The following is a 21,507-nucleotide window of genomic DNA, read 5'->3' as shown; positions in this document are numbered from 1 at the left end:
TCCCTGTCCTTCACTATCTCCTGGAGTTTGCTCCAGCTCATGTCCATTGAGTCAGTGATGCCATCCAACCATCTCATCCTTTGTCACCCCCTTCTCCTCCTGCCCTCAATCTTTCCCAGCATCATGATCTGTTCCAATGAGCAGGCTCTTCACATCAGGTGGTCAAAGTATTGGAGCTTCAGCTTCGGTCCTTCCAATGAAGATTCAGGGTTGATTTCCTTTAGAATTGACTGGTTTGATCTCCTTGCTGTCCAAGGGACTCTCAAGAGTCTTCTTCAGCACCATAGTTCGAAAGATGTTTACTGCCAAAAAATTAGGATTCATTTTCAGGTTGGTGAAGACAAGTCAACCCATGGGACCGCCTTGGAAGTTTCCCTTTCTGTAAGTAAACCTTTCAATAAGGAATGGACATTTGCTGGACTTCTGTTGTATGCCAGCACTTTATGCATCTTCTCATTTCATAATAGCCATGTGTTTTTCCTTTTTATAATTAAGTTTAGTGGAAAAGTAATATAAATTTTTTAAAAAGCAATATAAATTTGATGAAAAATATTTTAATCACTTAACAAATAGGCAACGAAACATGATCCCCCACCCTGTAGGAAACTCTTCTTCCCAGTTCCTCTTCCAAAAGGCAGCCACTGTTAATGGTTTCTTGTGTATCATTTCAGAAACGAAGCATTCTTTGTTCACACAAGTATCTCTATGAATATGTGGTCCCTTGTATCAGTGGTGTATTATACCTGGGTGCTTTGATTTAACGTATCTGAGAGACTCTTACGTATTTGCTCTTATGAAGGCCACCGACGGTCTCCCCGTGGTCAGATCCAAGGCCACCTGTCAGTCTTCCCTTACCCCACGACTTCCAGGGCTGGCACTCTCCTGGGTTTCCTCCTACCCCCTCAGGTCTTTTGCTGGCTCCGTCATGCCTCCCTGACCTCCGAACATCATACTACTGGCCCCATCCTTGAACTTTTCTCTGCCTACACTCACACCCTGGATGATCTCATCTGGGCTTGATATCACCCCTATACTGACAACTCCCGATTTTATATCTCTAGCCCGAGTCATGCCCTGAACCCCAGATGTCTTATCAAATTGCCTGCTTGAATCGCCATCAGATGTTTGACCAATGACTCAAACGGAAACTGTCCAAAATGGAACTCCTGACTTAAGCCCCTACCTCTTCACCTCCTGTCGTCTTCCCCATTTCAACTTCATTTTTCCCCCCAGTTGTTCAGACCCCAAACCTCAGACATCCACGAGTTCTTTCTTGCTCTCAAATCCCATATCCCACCCACTAGCAAATCCCATCGACTCTTCCTTCAAGCAACATCCGACCAATTCTCACCATCTTCACTGCCACCTGGGTCTGAGCCACCATCAGTCATTACCTAGATTATTGCAATAAAACCCTAACTGGTCCTCTGTCCCCTAGCCTTGCTCCCTCACCCAGTCTCCTCCATACAGCAGCAGAGTAGTCATGGTTAAGCAAGATGAGGTCCTGTATCCCTCCGAGGAATCCTGTCTCTCTTACAGTAAAAGGCAATGTCTTTGCAGTGGTCCGGGAGCTCCATGTGATCTCTTTGTGGACTCCTCCTCCACCTGTTCCTCCTTCGTTGCTTCTTCTGCTCCAGCCTGTCTAGCCTCCCGACTGTCCCTTGTCAACACCAAGGCTGTCTTAACTATTTGCCTTTTCTGAGCCTGAGAGCTCTTACCCCAGATATTTGCATGGATTTACTTGCTCACCTTTGTCACATTTTTGCTAAATGTGACCTTCCAGTGGGATTTACCCTGACTAGTGGATTAAGATGGTGATCTGCCATTTCCCATCTTCCCTGTCTGCTTTATTATTAATTTTTTGTAGCATGCGTCACTTACTAACATACTAGGTCAATTATGAGACTATAAGCTCCACAAGGACAGGCAGGAGTTGGGGAGGCATCCATCTGCCTCCCACTTTTGAACTGTTTTCATCATTGCAGTATCCCTAGTGCCTAGAATAGCTCCTGGCACATAGGAGATGCTTAATAATTATTTACTGATTGAATGATGGAACAGATCTCATACTATTTGATTGTTTAAATGGCCACAGGAGTCCACTATATGGATGATGTAATGACAGGACAGTGGTAGCTAATATTCACAAGGCATGTCTGATCAGGTCCTTTATGAATTCAGACTCATTTATGCTTCTCACCAACCTTGTGAGCTAGGTTTGATAATCACTTCCACTTGATAGATGGTGAACTGGTTTAGTTTTATCATCTGTTCCCCCAGTCTCACAGACAATACATGATCATGCCATTCTGGCTGTCTTGAACTAGCACATTTAATTTCTGTGCCAGACTGTTGCAGAATGGGTTTACTTAACCAGTTTCCTACAAATGGACACCATCTTTTGGTTCTCAGATGAGGCAAGCAAAGCTCAGAGAGGTTAAGAAGCTTGCACAAGGTCACACAGCTAGAATTCAAGTCCATCAGTTGAATCCTGGGTTGGAACTCTCAATCACTACATTGTCTCATCTCCCAAAGTTGACTTCTCCCTAAGGAAAAGGATTGGGGTTAGGAGGGCAGTGCTACAGCAAATTCAATAGCAAAGATGTCACTTTGCCGACAAAGGTCTGTATAGTCAAAGTTATGTTTTTTCTAGGAGTCATGTATGGTTGTGAGAGATGGACCACAAAGAAGGCTGAGCACCTAAGAACTGATGCTTTCAAATTGTGGTGTTGGAGAAGACTCTGCAGAGTCCCTTGGATAGCAAGGAGATCAAACCAGTCAATTCTAAAGGAAATTGACCCTGAATATTCATTGGAAGGACTGAAGCTGAAACTCCAATACTTTGGCCACCTGATGTGAAGAGCCTGCTCATTGGAACAGATCATGATGCTGGGAAAGATTGAGGGCAGGAGGAGAAGGGGGTGACAGAGGACGAGATGGTTGGATGGCATCACTGACTCAATGGACATGAGTTGGAGCAAACTCAGGGAGATAATGAAGGACAGGGGAGCCTGGCGTGCTGCCATCCATGTGGTCTCAAAGAGTTGGACATAATGGAACAACTGAATAACAAGAAGGGTGGCAGTCAGCTTCTGCCCCTTGGCAGTCTTCTCCCAAGGCCGTCTCCTGCAGTTCCCCTCCTAGCTCTGACATCCTCTCCCAGCTCTGGAATCCTCTCCCTGACGGCCCTTGGCCATGAACACACAGAGAAGCCCATTTAATCTCTCTTATTGTCTGCCTCCCAAAGGGAATGTAGATGATTCTAGGCTTCCATTCCGGAGTCTCCCACCTTGGAGAGGTCAGTGACCATCTGGAGGGCCTTACCTGATATTCATTTAGTCACTTTTATTGAGCGCATCTGCGTAGGGCACTGTTGGAGGCAGTTTGGCTTCCTTTAGAATCCAGCCAGCACCAGCCAGCATTATCTACCGCTGTGTTACGAGAACAATAGCGAGCAGAGAAAAACACAGTCCCTGCCCTCAAGGGGCTCACATTCGTCAAGCACTCCACTCACAGGGGCAGCTGGATGGCTGAGATACCAGGAAGGGACACTTGGGTTGAAAGCTGCTGGGTGAGTGAGGGTGGAACACTGCAGATAAAAATGACTGCATGTCTAAAGGCTCTAGGGACTGCAGGGACCAGAGGAGGCCAGGGTGGCAGGGGAAGGGTGAGAGGGAGGTGGTGGGAGATGAGGGTGGGAGGCCTTGACCATCTCAGGGAGTTTTGATTTTATCCCAAGCACAGTGGGAAGTCAGCCGGGTAGGGTAGGGGGAGTGTAGTGAGGAGCCTGATTGGACTGATCAAATCTGACTTGCCGTCTGAAGTCTCTCCTGGCTGAAGTGCAAAGAACAGACTGGCCAAATTGAGGGGACCGACACGTGGGCAAGGGGTGCGGGGAAGGGTTGACAGGCTCCGTGGCACAGAAAGAAAGGAGCGAGGAGTGAATCTGAGGAATATTTGGTCTGAGGTCATGCCCCTCCCTCGGGTCAGCCATACTCAAAGTCTGGTTGATTGAGCAGCAGCAGAAAGGCCCACTCCCTTGGTCAAGGTGGGGCAGCTCTAAAGGATGGTTCCAACCCTGGAGCTCCCTGGGGGATGACCAAGATCTTAAAACAGAGGTATAAATGCATAATTTCCCATTCTCATAGGAGGTTTGAGGCCAGGATCTGCCCAGGGTTCCAGAGACGTGTGGGTGGGTCAGTGGGTCAGTGGGTCCCTGGTCTTACCAATGCATGGGAGGATCTTGATTTTCCCTGGGCAGGGGTCCTGGCCCTCAAAACACGTTCCTCTCCTCTTACATCCCTCTCATCTCCAAAACAGTGGTGGGCTACGGGGGTGAGGGAACTCTTGATCTTGGAATGCTGCTTCAGGCTTTCCCACTTTTCTGCTCTGTGACCTTGGGCAAATCCCTTTCCTTCTCTGGGTCCATTACTTCATTGATAAGACAGGAAGTTGGAGTAATCAGTGACTCAGACTTTGAGGGTTTGTTGAACGCTATGGTCATGATGCATGTGATTTCTGGCAGCTTCAGGGGTTCCTGAAGTCCTGGGGTGGGGCAAGGAGGGGACTTAATTAGACCTCAAGTTAAGAATCCTTACATATACACACTATTATATATAAAGCAATCAACAAGGACCTACTATATAACACAGAGAATTCTCCTCAATATTCTGTAACAACCTATATGGGGAAAGAATCTGAAAAAAAATAGATATATTAATACTATAGCTGAATCACTTTGCTGTACGCCTGAAACTAACAACACTGTAAGTCAGGTATACTCTAATATAAAATAAAAATTAAATTAAAAAAAGAATCCTTGTATGGAAGCAACCGAAGAGTCACAGATGAATGAATCAAGGTGTGGTACAGACCCACATACACGTATATCACTCAGTCACAAAGAATCTTACCATTGGTGACAACACAGGCGAACGTAAAGGTTATTATGTAAGTGAAATAAGTCAGAGAAAGGCAAATACCATATGATTTTACTTATATGCTGAATTTAAAAAACAAATGAACAAAACTAGAAACAGATTCGCAGAACAAACTTGTGGTTGTGGGGTGGGGGCAGGGGGCAGGAATGGGCAAAATAGACGAGGGAGATTAAGAGGGACAAACTTCTAGCTATAAAATAAGTAACAGGGCTGTAATGAACAGCACAGGGAATATAGTCAATAACACAGCTGATAATATTGTAATCACTTTGTGTGGTGACAGATGGTAACTAGAGTTACTGTGATCATTTTATAATACATTGAGTCATTATGTTGTACACCTGAAGCTAATGTAATACTGAAAGTCAATTATACTTCAATTAAAAAAAAACAAAAGAGTTCTTGGTGAGACAGTAACAAGCTCCATTTCTGATGACCTGATAGGAGGATCAGTCTAATACCCTGTCCTGATCCTCCCCACAATCTTTTAAGGCAGGCGTTACTTTCTCAACACAGAGATCAGCGGCAGAACTTACATGCCTTGTCCAAGCCGGGAGGAACTGAGCTGGCACTCCCCGCCAAGGCAGGTCTTTCTGAAGCTAAAGACTGTTCTTCCCAGTACAATGGGCGGCATTGCTCCTTCTGTCCCTACTCTGCACCAGACCCTCTCATAACACCACACATTCTAGGCCTCAGAGTCACTGCTCTTCTGCAGTGTTTTCAGGAGGCAGGGCTTACCTCCTAAGGGAAGAGGCAGGACCTGAGGCCCAGAGAGGCTAAGGTCACCCAGCAAGGTCACCCAGCCAGGGTGTAAGGGGAGGGGAGATGGGTGAAGGGTGGAGCTAGCTGAGAGTGGAGACGAGGACCTCTGTGCTTCCTCCTGGAATCTGGTGTGGACAAGCTTCACCTATGCAGCTCGGAAGGCCTGCAGGAAGAGGGATGGGGAAGCTGTAATTAGGGGAAGAAGGCAGGCCCCTAGGGCTGGGCCTTAGAGAATAAGCTCCAGCCTGGTCACCCCTAACCACTTGGTTCTTCCATTTCTCCCTGCCTCTATTCAAGCCACCCCCAATTCTCAGGCCTGTCAGCCTCATCCTTATTTTCCAAGGTCAGCTTAAATGTCTTCCCTGAAAACCGGAGACCCTTTCCACTCCACCCCACCCATTTTTCCTGCTGTGGCCTGGGGAGTGATGCCCACTTGGCCCAAATTCTTTGAAGGCAGGATGCTCCCCTAGGGCCCTACAGGGAAACCAAGGGTGCTAGCCACTCTGATGCTTGAGCTTCTAGTTTCTCCCCTCCTTGCCTCTCCGTTGGAGGGAACCCAGAGTGTGTCTAGTGGTTAACCTCCTTAAGCCTGAGAAGGCCCCTGGGAGTTTATGTCCCCAACCCCAGGGGCCCCCATCCTGGGCCTGGGTCTGTCCCCTCCGGGGAAGACAGATGATCTCAAGTGTCTGCATCTGCCGCGCCCCCCGCCCCCAACACCCCCCCACCCCCACCCCCGCTCGTCCCGCGCCCTCTGCTGCAGTTGGGGCTGAATACTGCTCAGGGTACAGAGAGGCTTTTGATGAATGAAATTCAAGTGGCTCGATCACTCCGAAAGGACAGGCAGAAAGTGCCCACACCGCGACTCCTCCCGTTCCTTTAAAAAGTAAAAGCACTTGGCAAGGATCGCCGTAAATCCAGCCCTGCTCCCTCCGACCCCCAAGCTCCGCCGCTGAGCCTTTCACAGAAACACGCACCAAAGAACCAGACCCGGGGGGAGGGCGCGGCGCCTTTAAGAGGCGGCGGGCAGTGCTGCCCCCTGGCGGCCGGCGCTCACGCGCTTCCTCCGCCCCGGCGGGGTCCAGCGGGCCGGCTGGCCTGGTCAGCGCGGTGGTGGCCACGGCGGCGGGCCGCGCGCCGGGGCGAGGACCGGGACGAGGAGGAGGTGGCGACGGCGGCGGGTGAGGACGGCGCGGGCGCGGGCGCGGGCGCGGGGGGGGCGGGGGCGCGGGCGGCCGCGTGCGCCCTGCCGGGGTCCGAGCGCGTCGGGAGGGGCGCGCGCCCGGCTCGGATCGGCCGAACGCGCCGCCGGGGGCTCGGAGGGGAGGGCCCCCAGCGGTGGAGAGCGAGAAGGAGGGCCGGGAGGAGGGACTTGGGGGCGGCGCGTAGCCCAAGCTCGGGAGCCGGTCGTCGGTGGCCGCCGCTGGAGGGCGTGCGGCTCGGTTCCGAGCGCCGGGAGGGCGGCGCCGGCGAGGGAGGGCCTGCCTCCTCTCCTCCCCGGCCCGGCCCGGCGCTCGCGAACTTGCGCGCCCGGAGCCCCGCAGGCGGCGGGGGCGTGGGCGGCGGCGGCGCGGGCGGCCCCCGCGCGGTGGCAGCCAGTGGAATGCCGCGCTGAGCGCCGCTCCCTCCGCCCGGGCGCCCGCCCCGCCCCGGCCCGCCCCTCCCGGCAGGACTGCGCGCCCGGAGCCCCGTTCCGCGTCCCCGCCGCCGGGAGGAGGTGTCCGCACGCTCGCGGCGCGCGCCGGGCCGCCAGACTCGGCCTGTGGGCGATTTCCTCCGGACCCGAGCTCCCCGCCCGAAGAGGAAGATGCAGACCTTTCTGAAAGGGAAGAGAGTTGGCTACTGGCTGAGCGAGAAGAAAATCAAGAAACTGAATTTCCAGGCCTTCGCCGAGCTGTGCAGGTAAGGAGGGACGGGGCTCCGACCCCCCCCCACCCCACCCCCGGGGACCCCCGGCCTGAGCCCCCGGTTCAGCCTCGGGGGGCGGGGGGCTGTTTCCGGAGGTTAGAGCGAAACGGGAAGAAACGGTGCGCGGGGACACTGAGTCCGAGTAGCCAGGTGGCTGTGGTGTTCGAGGGAAGCGGTGGGCAGTACGAGCGGTGTGGCACGGACCAGGGCTCTCACGTGCATGGGGACCCCGGGTGCGGAGACCCCTGGCTCCCCCGGGCGTGACGGGAGCGCTGCTGAAGGTGGCAGAGGGACCTGGGAAATGGGGGGAATCCACGCTGTCTGCCCGTGGCTGGAGGTTACTTTTGGACTGGAGTGGTCCTCTTCCTTCGTCCCCGTTCTCCTCGTAGAGGAGGGCACCCATGTTTGTGTGTTTGCGGAGCACCTACTAGGTGCCCCGCCGGCGCAGCTCTCTTTGCAAGAATCTGTCATTGCATGTCACTGGATTAAGCCTCTTTGAAGCGAGTAGCAATACTTGGCGTGTAGGTGATTTGCTGTCTCATTAGAGCCTCGCACCAGCCTTGAGAATCGGCTGGGTTGGTGCTTCTGGGCCACGTGTCCGAGAGGGGGGGAAATCCATCCGCAGAGAGGTGGGGTACCTGGCCCGGGGTCCCACAGCCAGGGAGTGGCTGGTGCAGAATGTAAACGCTTGTGTAGAATGGCCTTCTTCCCTCGAGGTCCCCACCCCCGACTCCATACAGTTCCTTAGTGGGGGAGACTCCAGGTGTTTTAATAAGATGGGGTCACGTTCTTAGTCCATTACAGATGCATCCAGTCTTGGGTTGGCTTTGCCTCACCTTGTTCCCCTATGGTGGCTTTGCCTCTGAGAAGCCCTTAGTTAAATCCTGGTCTCAGTGAAAGCTTCAGAGAATCTGGCTCCCCAAGCCTTTTGCAAACTCCAGGTGGAAAACCTTTTGTTATGCCTTGTCTACACTTGGTAGATTTGATTCTCAAAAATGGGCCCCCCTTGCATTTTTGTCCCTGTTGGGTCACCAAACATAATGATGAATTGAACAATTGAGTTTCCTTATCTCCTGGCATGCGGAGCGAGTGGCTGGTCTGAGCTGGCCTGTGCAGGCTGGCACAGCACCTCTGTGCCCCTCTCATGCCTGTCCCCAGGGCCTGCTGCTCCTTGGCCTGTTCCAGCCCTGCAGGCGCCCTGCTCCCTGCAGCCAGAGGGGCGCACCTTGTCTAAAACAGCTCCTGGTTGCGCATCCCTCGGTCTGGGGATGGAGTTGGCTGCTGCCTCTCCTGCTGGCTTCCCTGGGAGAAAGCACGCTTTTCATTTTCAGGAGGGCATGCCAAATGACCAGGTAATTCACAAGGAAATGGGGAGGAACTTGCAGCCAGAGCCTTGGAAGTGTGAGGACTTTTGCAGCCTTAGAAAGGGGCGCTTGAACACACACATGTGGATGATGTGCCCTAGACACTGAAGACATGTGCAGAAACCCCTTTGACGTGTTCTTGAAATCTGGTTCTGGTGTTGGGTGCCCGAGCTCCCCCTGCAGTCATCTGAGACTTGGGAAATCCCCACTGATACCTTGCACCCTTTTTCCTGAGGTCTTTCTCTATTTGTGTCGTCCTGTGCCTGCAGCTGAAGCACGAGGCTTATCATCTGGTTGGTATGTTTTGCTTGGTAATTAGGAGGCTCTCGCAACACAGTCCCAGCCGAGACTGAGACTTGTGGCTGGGTCCTCAGGCTGGACTTGCAGACTGCCTTTCCCTCCCCAGAGACCCTCCTACCCTTAAACACTGGGGGGTTCAGGGCAAGCTGTGATGTCAGCCGTTCCGGGGAAGCTCCAGCCTGGAGTGTTCATTTCTCTGAAAGAGTGGTTGCGTTCAAAGTCTAGTTGCCTTCTTCTGGCCAAAATATTGACTTCAAAGAGGGGAAGGGAAATATCTGGGTCATTCTAGAACCTCAGGAAACCCAATTTGTGTTTTCATCAGGGGAGCCTTAGCTATTTTGTCGCTTAAGCTTAGGAAGGAAAGGAAAACACCGAAAAGAATTTTTCTGTTTCTTCTCTCCTTTATTATGGATACTTTCAGGGCGGCGCCCCCTGGTGGCCGCGTGTCTGTACTGGGTGCAAAGTACTCCCACCCTCTAGAGTGGCCAGAGTCCTTTGCCTGCTGGTGGGTGTGATGAGAGTGCTGGTGCAGTTTCAGTGGCCGAGAGGGGCTGTGGATGGACATTGTCACGTGGGGTTCCCATTTGGATGGGTGAAGAATCATCCCCGAGTTCCATAGTGAAAAAGTCCAGAGATGTTTGAAAATGGCTTGAGGCCCTGCTGCAAATGTTTGGGGCAGTATCAGCAGCGGGGAGGATGACCTGAACACAGCGGGGTGAGTTGTTTAGCCAAATGTCAGGCCTTGTAAAAAAGAAAATCTTAGGATGGGAAGGGAGATCTTGTCTACCCAGCCCCTTTGTTTCACAGGCGCGAGACGGGGGCAGGCTCCATACTTCTGTTCCTTTTGTTCGGCTACTAGAATGGCTTCACCCCGGGCACCTCGAGATCCATACGGAAAGCAAGCCCTTTCTCCATGGGCGCCTCTAGCAGTTGGGCGGACCCCCTCATCATCGTCAGGGGCATGCTGCCGTTTTGTCGTGGAGATTCTGCCTTGCAATCCTGAGCTGTGGCCTCAGCAAGCGTATTGTCTGCCCTCCGAGGAGCATCGCCCCCTGCAGGTGTCCGTGGGCCGTTGGAGCAGGTCCCACCAGGACACTTAGCAGGCGGGAGGGCCACCCCTTCACACCCTGGTCCTGCCTTGTTTATTAATAAGTTCTTTGCCTACAATAGGCCAGAGCTCTGGGAGGCTCCAGGAGGAGGGAGCTGGGAGTTGGCTGTTAACAGTAACTTGGCCTCTAGGGTGGCCCATACCTTCAGGGCCTACATTCCTTTATTTTAATTTCTTTTAATTTAAAAAATTCTATACTTTTTGACTGCGCTGGGAGGCATCTGGGATGTCAGTTGCCTGACCGGGGATCGAACCTGCGCCCCCTGCAGTGGAAGCGCGGTGTCTCAAGGAATGTCCCTCTGGCTCCTTGACAGATGGGCCTCGACTCGGCTTGTTTCTTGCGGGATTGTTCATTCCCGACACTTGCCCGTGAGTCTCCCCCTCTCCACGGGGATGGCTCTGCTTGTGTCCTCTTGGCCTCCCACCTGCCTGCCCCTTCCCCTCACCCTGGAGCAGCCTCAAGGCTTCCTCACACGCAGAAGGGACTTCAGAGGGGAGCCGAGAAGTAAAGCTGTTAGTTGAAAATGTCAGGTGATTTTTTTTTTAAATGCTCTTCGTCCTCCACTGTGGCCCATGTGGACGTGCTGGCTGACCCGGTTCGCTGTGTCCATGTTTTCTGTGTCAGCCCTCCAGCGCCTCGCATCACCGTTCCTCTTTCCTGTGGCTGAACTTGTGTTGGAGGCGGTGGTGGAAATATACAAGACGTCGCACAGCTTTTTGGTGTAAAATGTGTCCTCTGTCCATCTTTACCGTCACGTCACCTGACCTGAATGCTTTCTTTCCTGAAACCTCATCTCATGTCATCCTCCCAGCAGCCCAGGGTGGCAGAATGGGGAAACTGAGGCTCAGGCCATATGAAGGACTTGGATTTGAAGTGAAGGGCTTCCCTGAGCCCAGACCCCAGGCCTTTACACCTGAGGATGTGGCTGCCTTGTTTATTAATAAGTTCTTTGCCCAGGTTAGGTCAGGGCTCTGGGAAGCTGCAGGAGGAGGGAGCTGGGAGTTTGCTGTTAACAAGAACCTGGCCTCTCAGGTGGCCCATACCCTCAGGGCCTGCATACCTTTATTTTTATTTTATTTTTTTAATGTTTAAAATTTTTTGCTTTCTGGCCATGCTGTGAGGCATGAGGGATGTTAATTCCCTAACCAGGGATTGAACCTGCGCCCCCTGTGGTGGAAGCCCTGTGTCTTATCCATTGGCCTGCCAGGGAAGTCCCCATTCCTTTCATTCCTTTCTTTAAATGGAGGACTCTAGAAGGTTCGTTTTTTTTTTTTTTTTGCTGGGAGGATTTAGCATGGTTCTATACTGGTATTCTTTTGGGAGATTCATAGTGGGGAGGAAGGAGAATCGTTTCCAGGGTTAAGTGATGCTGGTCTGTGAGTGGGTTTTTTTTTTCTTTCTTTTTCTGTTTCTCTTAATGTTTGGATCTGGTATGATTTTGGGGGCATGGGGGTGAGAGGAGGTACTGACTTAAGTATCCTTTGTAGCTGCTCACTGGGACTGTCCATACTCAGCCTTTCAAATAAACACGTTCCACCAGTCTCCGGCGGGGGTGAACTGGGCTTCCCGTGGGAGAAGATGGACCGTAAGGGCCACTGCCGGGCCTGCCTCGACAGCGGGCCACCCATGTGACCTGGGCTTCTGTCTCAGTGTCCTCACTTGTAAAGTGAGGCTGATGACAATATTCTCTCAGGGTTATGGGGGACCCCGACCGTGCCTGGAACTCTGTGGGTGGTGGTTGCTGCTGTTACTTTTTAATTGGTCCTTGGGGAGTGGGTGAGTGGGCGTCTGCCCACAAATGTCTGTCTATTCCTGGATCTTGGGTATTTGCAGGTTGAGTGTTCCTGGTTGGGGCCGTTTTTGAGCGACCCTGAAGTCCAGGAGACATAAGAGGGAGGCTGACTGCTCATCCTGCCTGGATGTGGGTCTGGGGCAAGGCTGGGGGTGCAGGTGGGGGTTGCCTACCGTGCCTGCTGCCCTGCCAGCATCTGCCTACACACCCAGCCCGCGGGGATCCTACAGCCCCTGGGAAGTCGGGGCTGCTGTCTTCACCTGTTTTATGGATGTGGAGCCTGAAGAAATTTTGTTAACGCAAGATGACACTTTTGTTTTTTCAAGTTTGGAGATTCAAGAGGAGTTTGTACTGGATTTCCTGAAAATGCCCAAGAGTCTCCATGCCAGTCATGCTACTGTTATTATTAGCTCACATTTATTGTTTTATCTTTTTGAATATTTAATACATGCCTGTGTTAAAACCTAGAGGACTCAAAATACACAATGAAAAGGACTCAAAATACACAATGAAAAGTCAGTCTATTTCCTTCTTGTTCTTGAGTTCCGGTCACTCAGGGACACGCGCTGTCGGCAGTCTCTTTCTCTTAAGGTGGTTTTTTTTTTTTTAAACTTTAAAAAAAAAAAATTGAATGATTCTTGAAATTCTGTGGTACTTTACAGTTTTCAAAAGTTTCACACATGTGATTTTGTATGTGTGTGACAGTCACTAGGTCATGTCCGACTCTTGTGACCCCATGGACAGTAGCCCGCCAGGATCCTCTGTCCATGGGATTCTCCAGGCAAGAATACTGCAGTGGGTTGCCATGCCCTCCTCAAGGGAATCTTCCCGACCCAGGGCTAGAACCTGGGTCTTCCGCATTGCAGGCAGATTCTTTACCGTCTGAGCCACCAGGGAGGCCCCACATGATTTTGTATGATCATATAATAACCTTTTTAAAAAATCCCCTATTCCTATGTTCCCCCCCTCCCCGAGGGTTTTGTGCAAAACACAGGGCACGCATGTATGGGTCTCTTCCACACGTATTGTTCTGTCCTTGACTCCTTTCATGAAACGCTGTGTCTTAGAGAAGCTGCCTGTCACTGCTTCTCTGGGGACACTTCTGTATCACTTACCTCCTTTCTTTAACGGCTGTGGATTCCAGGTGTTAAAACAATGGACCCTATTTCTTGCCCTGTGCTTGGCATCTGCCGGTGTAGATGGTAGGCAGGGCGTGCTCCATCCCCTGGCCTGGGTGCTCATTGCCAGATGAGTGAGCCCTGGGTCAAAGGGCACAGGCGTTTGACTTTTTCCGGGGCAGTTCTGAAACCACTCACCAGGACAGGGCGTTGCTCGCCAGTGACAGCCAGCGGAAGGACTTGTCACCCACTCCCTCCCCAGCGCAGTGGTGGACAGTTTTGATCTTGGCCACACACATGGGTGAGAAATGATACTGTTGGTTTGCATTTGACCGGAGGACTGAGTTCCCATCAGCAGGGGTGGCCGTGCTTGCTCGGCAGAGCTCGGCTCACTTGTGCGTCAGGCTGGGGCCTCCCTCCCAACCCCTGGGCCCTCCTGCCTCCTCTCCTCGAGGTTTAGCAGGTTTGGGGCATTCAGCAAAGGCCCACTTAGCGAAGTGCCGCATGAGAGTTGGCTGTTAAAGAGGGTTTCTGTTCCTCTTTGTGTTTTGAGTTCAGTTGGTAAGCCGGCTTTTTGGGGGAATATTCTGGTACCTTCTTTTTAGAAAGCCAGATTCATTTAGAAAGCATGTGGTCATCCAAGAGCTGAGCACTTACTCCTTGCCTGGCAAAGCCACCGTGTGGATCTCAAAGCACCATCCCTCTTGATGCGGGAATCCTTCTCTGCTGGCCAGCCTGGGTGTGTGCGGCCTTGCTGTGAGGGGAGCGTCGAGCTCCGCAGGGGGGCCCAGGCTGGGTGGGGTGGCTGGTCCCAGGTCACACTGTGGGATGTGGGGCGTGGGGGGGTCACCTCACTCCTAGACCAGCGCCCGCTCCCCACCGCCTGCTTTCAAACAGTGCCTCCGGAGCTGTGAATGAGGCCGTTCCCACTGGGCTGTTTGAATTCTGCCTGCTGCTTTGTCTTGCCGGCTCCCAGCCACCCTGAGAAGGCAGCTGCCCCTGCCGCCCGGGGCCTCTGTCTCCAGCCGGGCCCATCGTGGTGGCGGGGCGGAGGATCGTGACAGCCCCTGGGGGTGCCTTGCACCCCCACCCCCCATCTTGAGGGCTTGGGCGTGGATCTGATGCTGGCCGTAGGGATTTGAGAACCACTCCCATGAAGGAACCCTCCCCCCCCACCAACTCCTGCCCCTTCCCTCCCAGGCCCGTGGGTATGGGGTGCCCACCCTGTTAACCGCCCTTCGTGGTCCCCGCCGGCAGAACCCACTGGGTCCACTCTGCACAGCCCCCAGCCGCCCCCGGGGAGCCGCGGGACACACAGGCCAAAGTCCTCCCAAGGACAGCTTCTGAGAGATGCTAGGTTTTCGTTTCCCTTACTTAGGATCTCAAACCCTTAGTGCCTCCTGGCTGCCCTCGTTATTTCTCTCCGTTCCTTGTCTGTCTCTTTGCTTTGCTGGGTGGGTTCCATAAAGGTCGAGACTTGGGCAGTTCTGTTCCCTGGTGAAGCGCCCCAGTGCTTACACCAGTGCACACAGTCGGCGCTCAGAGAGGGTGTCTGTTAGTGGGTGAAGGAGCTGACCGGCGGGGTTGAAGCCTTCGCCAGGTCCCTGTGGCTCAGCCAGAGTGGCTTGTGACCCTGGAGTGCCCTGGGCCAGGAAGGAAACCCCAGGCTGAAGGTGGTGGGTCCCAGGTCGGGTCGTCGGCTTTATTCCTTCATTTTTTTCTTTATTTTTTTATTGAAGGATAACTGCTTTGCAGAATTTTGTTTTCTGTCAAACCTCAACATGAATCAGCCATAGGTATAATATATCCCCTCCCTTTTGAAACGCCCTCCAGTCTCCCGCCCCATCCCACCTATCTAGGTTGATACAGAGCCCCTGTTTGAGTTTCTTGAGCCATACAACAAATTCCCGTTGGTTATCTATTTTACATATGGTATTCTTTCATTAAAAAAAATTATTTATTTACTTGGCTATGCTGGGTCTTCCTTGTGGCATGGGCTTTTCTCTAGTTGCACCGAGTGGGGGCTACTCTATTTACGGGGTGCAGGAAGCCTCTTACCGCAGTGGCTTCTCCTGGTGTGGAGCACGGGCTCTAGGCCTCGAGGGCTTCAGTACTTACTGCATGCGGGCTCAGTAGTTCAGGCTCTAGAGCACCGGCTCGATAACTGTGGCACTTGGGCTTAGTTGTTCTGCGGCATGTGGGATCTTCCTGGATCAGGGATCAAATCCGTGTCTCTTGCATTGGCAGGTGGATTCTTTACCACTGAGCCACCAGGCGCGCCTCATTCCCTCATTCTTTCCTTCGCTCAGCAAGTCCTGACCCTCCACCCCGGCCCGCCCTGTGCGAGTGCTGCTCCCTGCCCTCCTGTGCCCAGAGGCTTGGTGGGGAGATGAAGGGAAACCAGCACACAGACACATTTGAAATGTGTCTCTAGCTCACGGTGGAGCTAGAGCCAGGAAGCCTGCGGATGGGAGAGCCGTGGCAGGAGCAGCTGCAGCTACTTCAGCACTATGTGGCCAGAGAAGGCCTCTCTGAGGAGGTGATGTTAGTAAGAGCGAGTGCCCATTCCTCTGGGAGGCAAAGAGCTGCAGGGCAGGTGGGGTCTGCTGCCTGGAGGTCACTCGCCCTGGCCTGCCTCTGCTGTGGCCCTGGGTGCCCTTGAGGACCAAGGGCAGCCTTCTGGGTAAGGGCAGGTCAGTTTCCATGTTGGACAGGTGGTGGTCAGAGGAGGCAGCAGTGTTTCCTCCGGTGGCCTTGTTCCCTGACAGTGTCAAAAGGGACCAGGTGGGTGGCCCTGGGACCTTCCTCCACCTGAGGCTGTGTTCTCAGGACCAGACAAGGGGATGAATACTCCCCTCTGGCCTGGTTCAGTCCAGCCTTTGTGTTCGGGAATGAGCTCTTCTGGCCTTGAGGGTGGGCTGGTGTGAGGGATGGATGGGGGACCCTATGACCTGTGTAGACCCTAGGCCAGCCGACCTTTCCTGAAGTTCACCTTAGGCCTTGGGTGCCCAGGGAGCAGGGGAAGGATGCTTGTTCTCTTTTATACTCATTTACCTTCCTCTAGGGGTTTCCCTGATGGCTCAGGGGGTAAAGAGTCTCCCTGCAGTGCAGGAGACATAAGAGACACGGGTTCGATCCCAGAGTCAGGAAGATCCCCTGGAGGAGGGCTTGGCAACTCACTCCAGTATTCTTGCCTGGAGAATTCCATGGACAGAGGAGCCTGGCGGGCTATAGTCCATAGGATCGCATGAGTCGGACGCAGGACTGAGCGACTGATCACAGCACCTTCCTCTAGGCCAATGTTTGCTGAACTTGCCCAACAGAAGAAGCACTTGGGGCACCAGTGAAAAACATATCCTTGAGTCCACCTGTCCTCCCTAAAAACCCTCCAGGGAAGGGGTCTGGGAGCCTCCTCTTAACAAGTGGCCTGACGATTCTTCTGGGAAACAGACACTGTCACTTCCCGAAGGGTGTTGCTAGGCCTCACCCCAGAACCATCAGGCGTGTTTGGCGCTGAGTTAACAGGCTAGAGCAGCCTCTTTACTGTGGGGCTTCTCTGGGACAGGGGCCTCCAAGAAGGCATCTGGGACGTAAAGGTTCTTGGGCTGGTTTGTCCCCAGAACCCCTGTGCAGGACTCGTGTTCCCTGGAGCCCACCTGGGTAGCTCTGGTGTGGCACCCGCCATCCACTGCCTTGTTTGATTCTCATCACGTGGGGGGGGATGGGGTGGTGGCACCAGGCTGCCCCCCAGCTGCCCTACCTGCTGGTTGCCACCTTGTGGGCAGTGCTTTCTCCCCGCTGATGGTGGGAAAGATGGAGGGCAGGAGGAGAAGGGGACCACAGGGGATGAGATGGTTGGATGGCATCATCAACTCAATGGACATGAGTTTGAGTAAACTCCAGGAGTTGGTGATGGACAGGGAAGCCTGGTATGCTGCAGTCCATGGGATCACAGAGAGTTGGACACGACTTGAGCAACTGAACAACAACAACTCTCCCCTTTTAAAAATGGCTTGCCTCCGGTACCTGTTTTGCACTGAAATTCCTTAGAGGCGGATCCCGGGGCCGGGGAGGAGCTGCTATGGTCTTTGCTCAGGAGACATTCCTGGGGACTGGCTCGGCCAGGTGCGCGCTGATTATCTGGCAGGGGGCCGGGATCAGAGGCGGAGGGCGCAGCCCCTGGTCTGCAGTGTTGTCTGCAAACTCACTGGGTCCTCATCAGCCTTCTGCCTGCTCGCGTCTTGGAGCCTGAGACCTAAAACCAGAACTGGGGGCTCATCCAGGAGGCCCCGATGCTGCAGAAGGGCTGTGTTCAATACCCCCTGCTCCCTCCAGTGACTCACACCCAATTTCCAAGCAGGGGTGAAGCCTTCCACTGGCCGGGCACTATTGAAGATGGGGAATCTCCTTTCCAAGACGGGTGGTGTGTCTCAATCTGCCGGATGAGAACACAGAGGCATTGGGAGAGGGGAGATGACTTGCTGGTTCACCCGGCTGTGAGTGGCAGGGCTGGGACTCACCGTTGGGGCCCACTGACTCCTGAAACCGTGCTGTTTCCACCCTGCCAAGTGGCCTTCATCTCATCCGGGTACCACTGGCTTGAAACCCAGTTTCAGAAGAAAGTCGAGGCGTTCTTTTCTGAGCATCCTCTGAGGGTAGTGGTTGGGCCCCAAGGCGTGGCAGGTGGTGAGATGATTGTGCAGTTGGAGCAACAAGACTTGCCCGGTTGGCTGTGGATGACTGGTGAGTCATTCCACCTCCCCGAGCCTCTGTAAAGGGGGGCTTAGTACACCCACCTCCAGGGCTACTGAGCATGGAGCGCTTCATACGTGCTGGGACTCGCCCTCCCCACTGGCCCCCCCACCCAACCAGGCCAGGGTCTGGGGCCTCTGACACGTGTCTGGCCGGAGCCCCCAGCCCAGGGCAGACAAGGTAGCCCCCCTGCCCCCTCCTCCCTCCTTTTCTGGTGTGGGGTCCTCCAGCACCCGTGACCAGGACACAGCTCTCTCTCTCTGCTTCCTGGGAGGGGCTGGGAGTGGTAGGTGGGTGCTGAGTGGAGGCCACTATGGGAGTTTCGCTTTCACTTCTACCTCGCACCCGTATCCATCCAACAGTCGAGGGCTGGAGTGTGGAAAACCCTCGGGCCCCTCCCTGGGGCACCCGTCCTAGTGCAGGTTGCTCGGCGCCCCCTTCCTAGAGGGTGAGTCAGGGGTGGCCCCGGGTGTCTTCTCTTTGCAGAGCACCCCATTCATTCCTTTCTGGAGTCACACGGTGTGTATTTATTGAGTGCCTGCTGAATGCTGGACACTCTTGGGATCCATGCAGCAGTGAGCGCCCCAGGGCAGCCTGGGGCCATGGAAGGCTCTTCCTCACTGTGCGCTGGGCTGGGTCTGAGGGAGGGAGGTGTGGTAGGGAGGGGTGTCCAGGTTGTGGGGGCTCTCTTCCGTTCTCCCAGAGGGGATCGGGGACCTTGGTGAGAACGGGGGCATGTTGGCACGTGTGGGGGTATTTGTGAGTCCCCAGGGGCTGTTGGGTTGGCTCTCATCTCCCAGGGCCCTGGGCATCTTTCTGAGGACCGTTCAGTGCTGTGGGCCTCCTGGGTTCTCTGTGGATGGAGTTTCCTCTTTGCGCCGCAGCCCGGGTTACAAAGGCCCAGAAAGATGCAGAGTGAGCCCTGAGTTTTAGACCCAGTAGATGGGGCAGCTTGGATTTGAACCTTGCCTTGCTGACACTAAAGCATATCTTCTTTAAGATTTTATCCTAGAAGTCCTAGCGCTCAAGCCCTTTGCAAGGGCTCCTTGAACCGAAAAGGAATGCTGGCCATTTCATCAGAGATCTGTTCCTGCCTCCGCGTGGGCAGGTCTGGGCAGGGACGCCTGGATCCTATCAGGAAAGAGTTCTGCTTCTTTCGAAATCAGCCCCCAAGCCCCCCACCCTCACTGTGACCTGCACACAGGCACGGTGCTGCCTGTGCTCATGGGGTTGTGGGTTCTCAGACCTTTGCTACCTGACCCTCTGGACATCAGAGCCCCTGCTGGTGAGAAATGTACTTATTTTTCTTATTCCCTTGGAGGTGCTGCTGTGGCTGCCCCGGTGGGGAGGGGACAGTGGGCTCCTTTGCGTGAGGCTGTGGATGTCGTGGCATTGTTTCCAGTGTTGTAAGAATAGTTGAACCCTGGACATAACAGTAGCTCCCCATCCTGGAGCTCCAGTCACTGGCCTGATCCTGTGCTTTAAGGCTGTCATTCCATGTGTGGAAACAGCCTCAGAGAGAGTAACTGACCTCCCAGTGTTTCATAGCTGGTCCCTCCATAGCTGGAGTGTGAGTTGAATAGCACTTCCTGTGAATCCAGAGCCCAGACTTTTGACCATTAGAGTTTATTTTCTTTGTAAGTGATGGCAGAGGATGAGAGGATGGCTTTCCTTTTGTCTGAGCTCTTTGCTAATGACCTGTCCTTAGCACCCCTCAGTTTTTCACTTTTCTCCTTTCCATTTTCAGTTTCATTTGGATGCATGGCTTGTCTGGAATCAGGAAATTTCGGTGCCAGCTCAGGTGATGTTCACTCAGGCTGGGCATCAACTGAGACGCCTTTCAACAGCACTGTCATCCGTCTGTGGATGCTGAGTTTGGGTCTCCCAGTTTGTGATGTGCTCTGTCCAGACAGCATCACTCAGAGTCGCAGGATCGCCCCATTCCTGCCGCTCAAGCTCCTTCCTTGAAATGCTCTGAGCCCATGTGGATGAGGCCCCATGGCCTTGTTATTGTTCAGTTGCTAAATCATGTCCAGCTCTCTGTGACCCTGTGGACTGCAGCACTCGAGGCTTCCGTGTCCTTTACCATCTCCCAGATTTGCTCAAACTCATGTCCATTGAGTCAATGATGCCATCCAACCAGCTCATCCTCTGTCACCCCCTTCTCCTGCCCTCAATCTTTCCCAGCATCAGGATGTTTTCCAGTGAGTCGGCTCTTTGCATCAGGTGGCCAAAGTATTGGAGCTTCAGCTTCAACATCAGTCCTTCCAATGAGTATTCAGGATTGATTTCCTTTAGGATTGACTGGTTTGATCTCCTTGCTATCCAAGGGACTCTGCAGAGTCTTCTCCAACACCACAATTTGAAAGCATCAATTCTTAGGTGCTCAGCCTTCTTTATGGTCCAACTCTCACATCTGTACATGACTACTGGAAAAACCATAGCTTTGACTAGATGGACCTTTGTCAGCAAATTGACTTATACTTCTGTTTAAGTTGCCATGCGTGTCCCTTTCTGGGGTCACCTTGGGGAACCTTGGTGCTTTTTTTTCACTGAAGCTCGAGGGTTTCAGAAGCACCTTGGAAAGATCCCCAAAGCCTTGGAAGGCTCTTGGGAGCATTCTTTTTGGAGCCAATCCTTGGCTTCAGAAGTGAGAGATGCTTGTGAAGGAACTTGAAGAACTTGGAAGCAGAGGTGCTGGGTTCTCTCTGTGTGACTTTGGGCCAAGCCACTTAACCTCTGTGAGCCTTTCGTTTCTATAACCGAAATGGGAATTTTAGTACCAGCCTGCAGCAGAATACTTTAACAGACTGGGTGAGCTGAGGCCGCTTGAGTCTTTTTTAGCACAAAGCCTGGCCCTTGGTGGGCAAATGGTAAATACCTTTGTTCGTGTTAGTCAGCCATTAAAGGTTGATGGACCTTATGTTTGAGCTTATGTGTGAACAGTCCTCATGTCTGGGAAGAAGCTGGGAAGCTGAGTTCCAGAAGCCTCTTAGGTGGGGCCGTGCTAGATTGCTTATGATGTCCCAGGGACAGTGTGTATCTTGGTCAGTGATGGGATGTGAATGCTGACACAGCCTTTTACTGCTTGGGTGGCCCCTCCCTGGTTTCTTAAAGGAAATTAACCCTGACTATTCATTGGAAGGACTGATGCTGAAGCTGAAGCTCCAACACTTTGGCCACATGATGCGAAGAGCTGACTTGTTGGAAAAGACCCTGATGCTGGGAAAGATTGAGGGCAGGAAGAGAAGGGGGTGACAGAGGATGAGCTGGTTGGATGGCATCATTGACTCAATGGACATGAATTTGAGCAAACTCAGGGAGATAGTGGAGGACAGGTTAGCCAGGTGTGCTATAGTCCATGGGGTCGAAAAGAGTCGGACACGACTTAGTGATTAAAGAAGAAGAATAACAACAACTGGGCCTTGATTTCCTCCTTGAGAGGAGTCAACCTGGTGTCTGTGC

General features: G+C 53.2%; 1 protein-coding gene across 2 annotated transcripts in view; it reads left to right on the top strand.

The window, feature by feature from the left end:
• The first annotated feature begins 7,378 nt into the window (after positions 1–7,378).
• ITPK1 (inositol-tetrakisphosphate 1-kinase) overlaps positions 7,379–21,507 on the top strand; it is a 157,135-nt gene continuing 143,006 nt past the window's right edge. The window contains exon 1 of one of the 2 annotated variants that reach the window (XM_061159325.1): positions 7,379–7,601. In XM_061159325.1, coding sequence (XP_061015308.1) covers positions 7,507–7,601 — 95 coding nt within the window. In that variant the 5' untranslated portion in view covers positions 7,379–7,506. The remainder of the gene's footprint in view (positions 7,602–21,507) is intronic. The other variant, XM_061159326.1, reaches the window with a different exon arrangement.

Source organism: Dama dama, chromosome 13 (genome assembly GCF_033118175.1).
Source record: "Dama dama isolate Ldn47 chromosome 13, ASM3311817v1, whole genome shotgun sequence".
Lineage (NCBI taxonomy): Eukaryota > Metazoa > Chordata > Mammalia > Artiodactyla > Cervidae > Dama > Dama dama.
The sequence above is the reverse complement of the archived record's forward strand: the minus strand, read 5'-3'. Positions and strand labels throughout refer to the sequence as shown.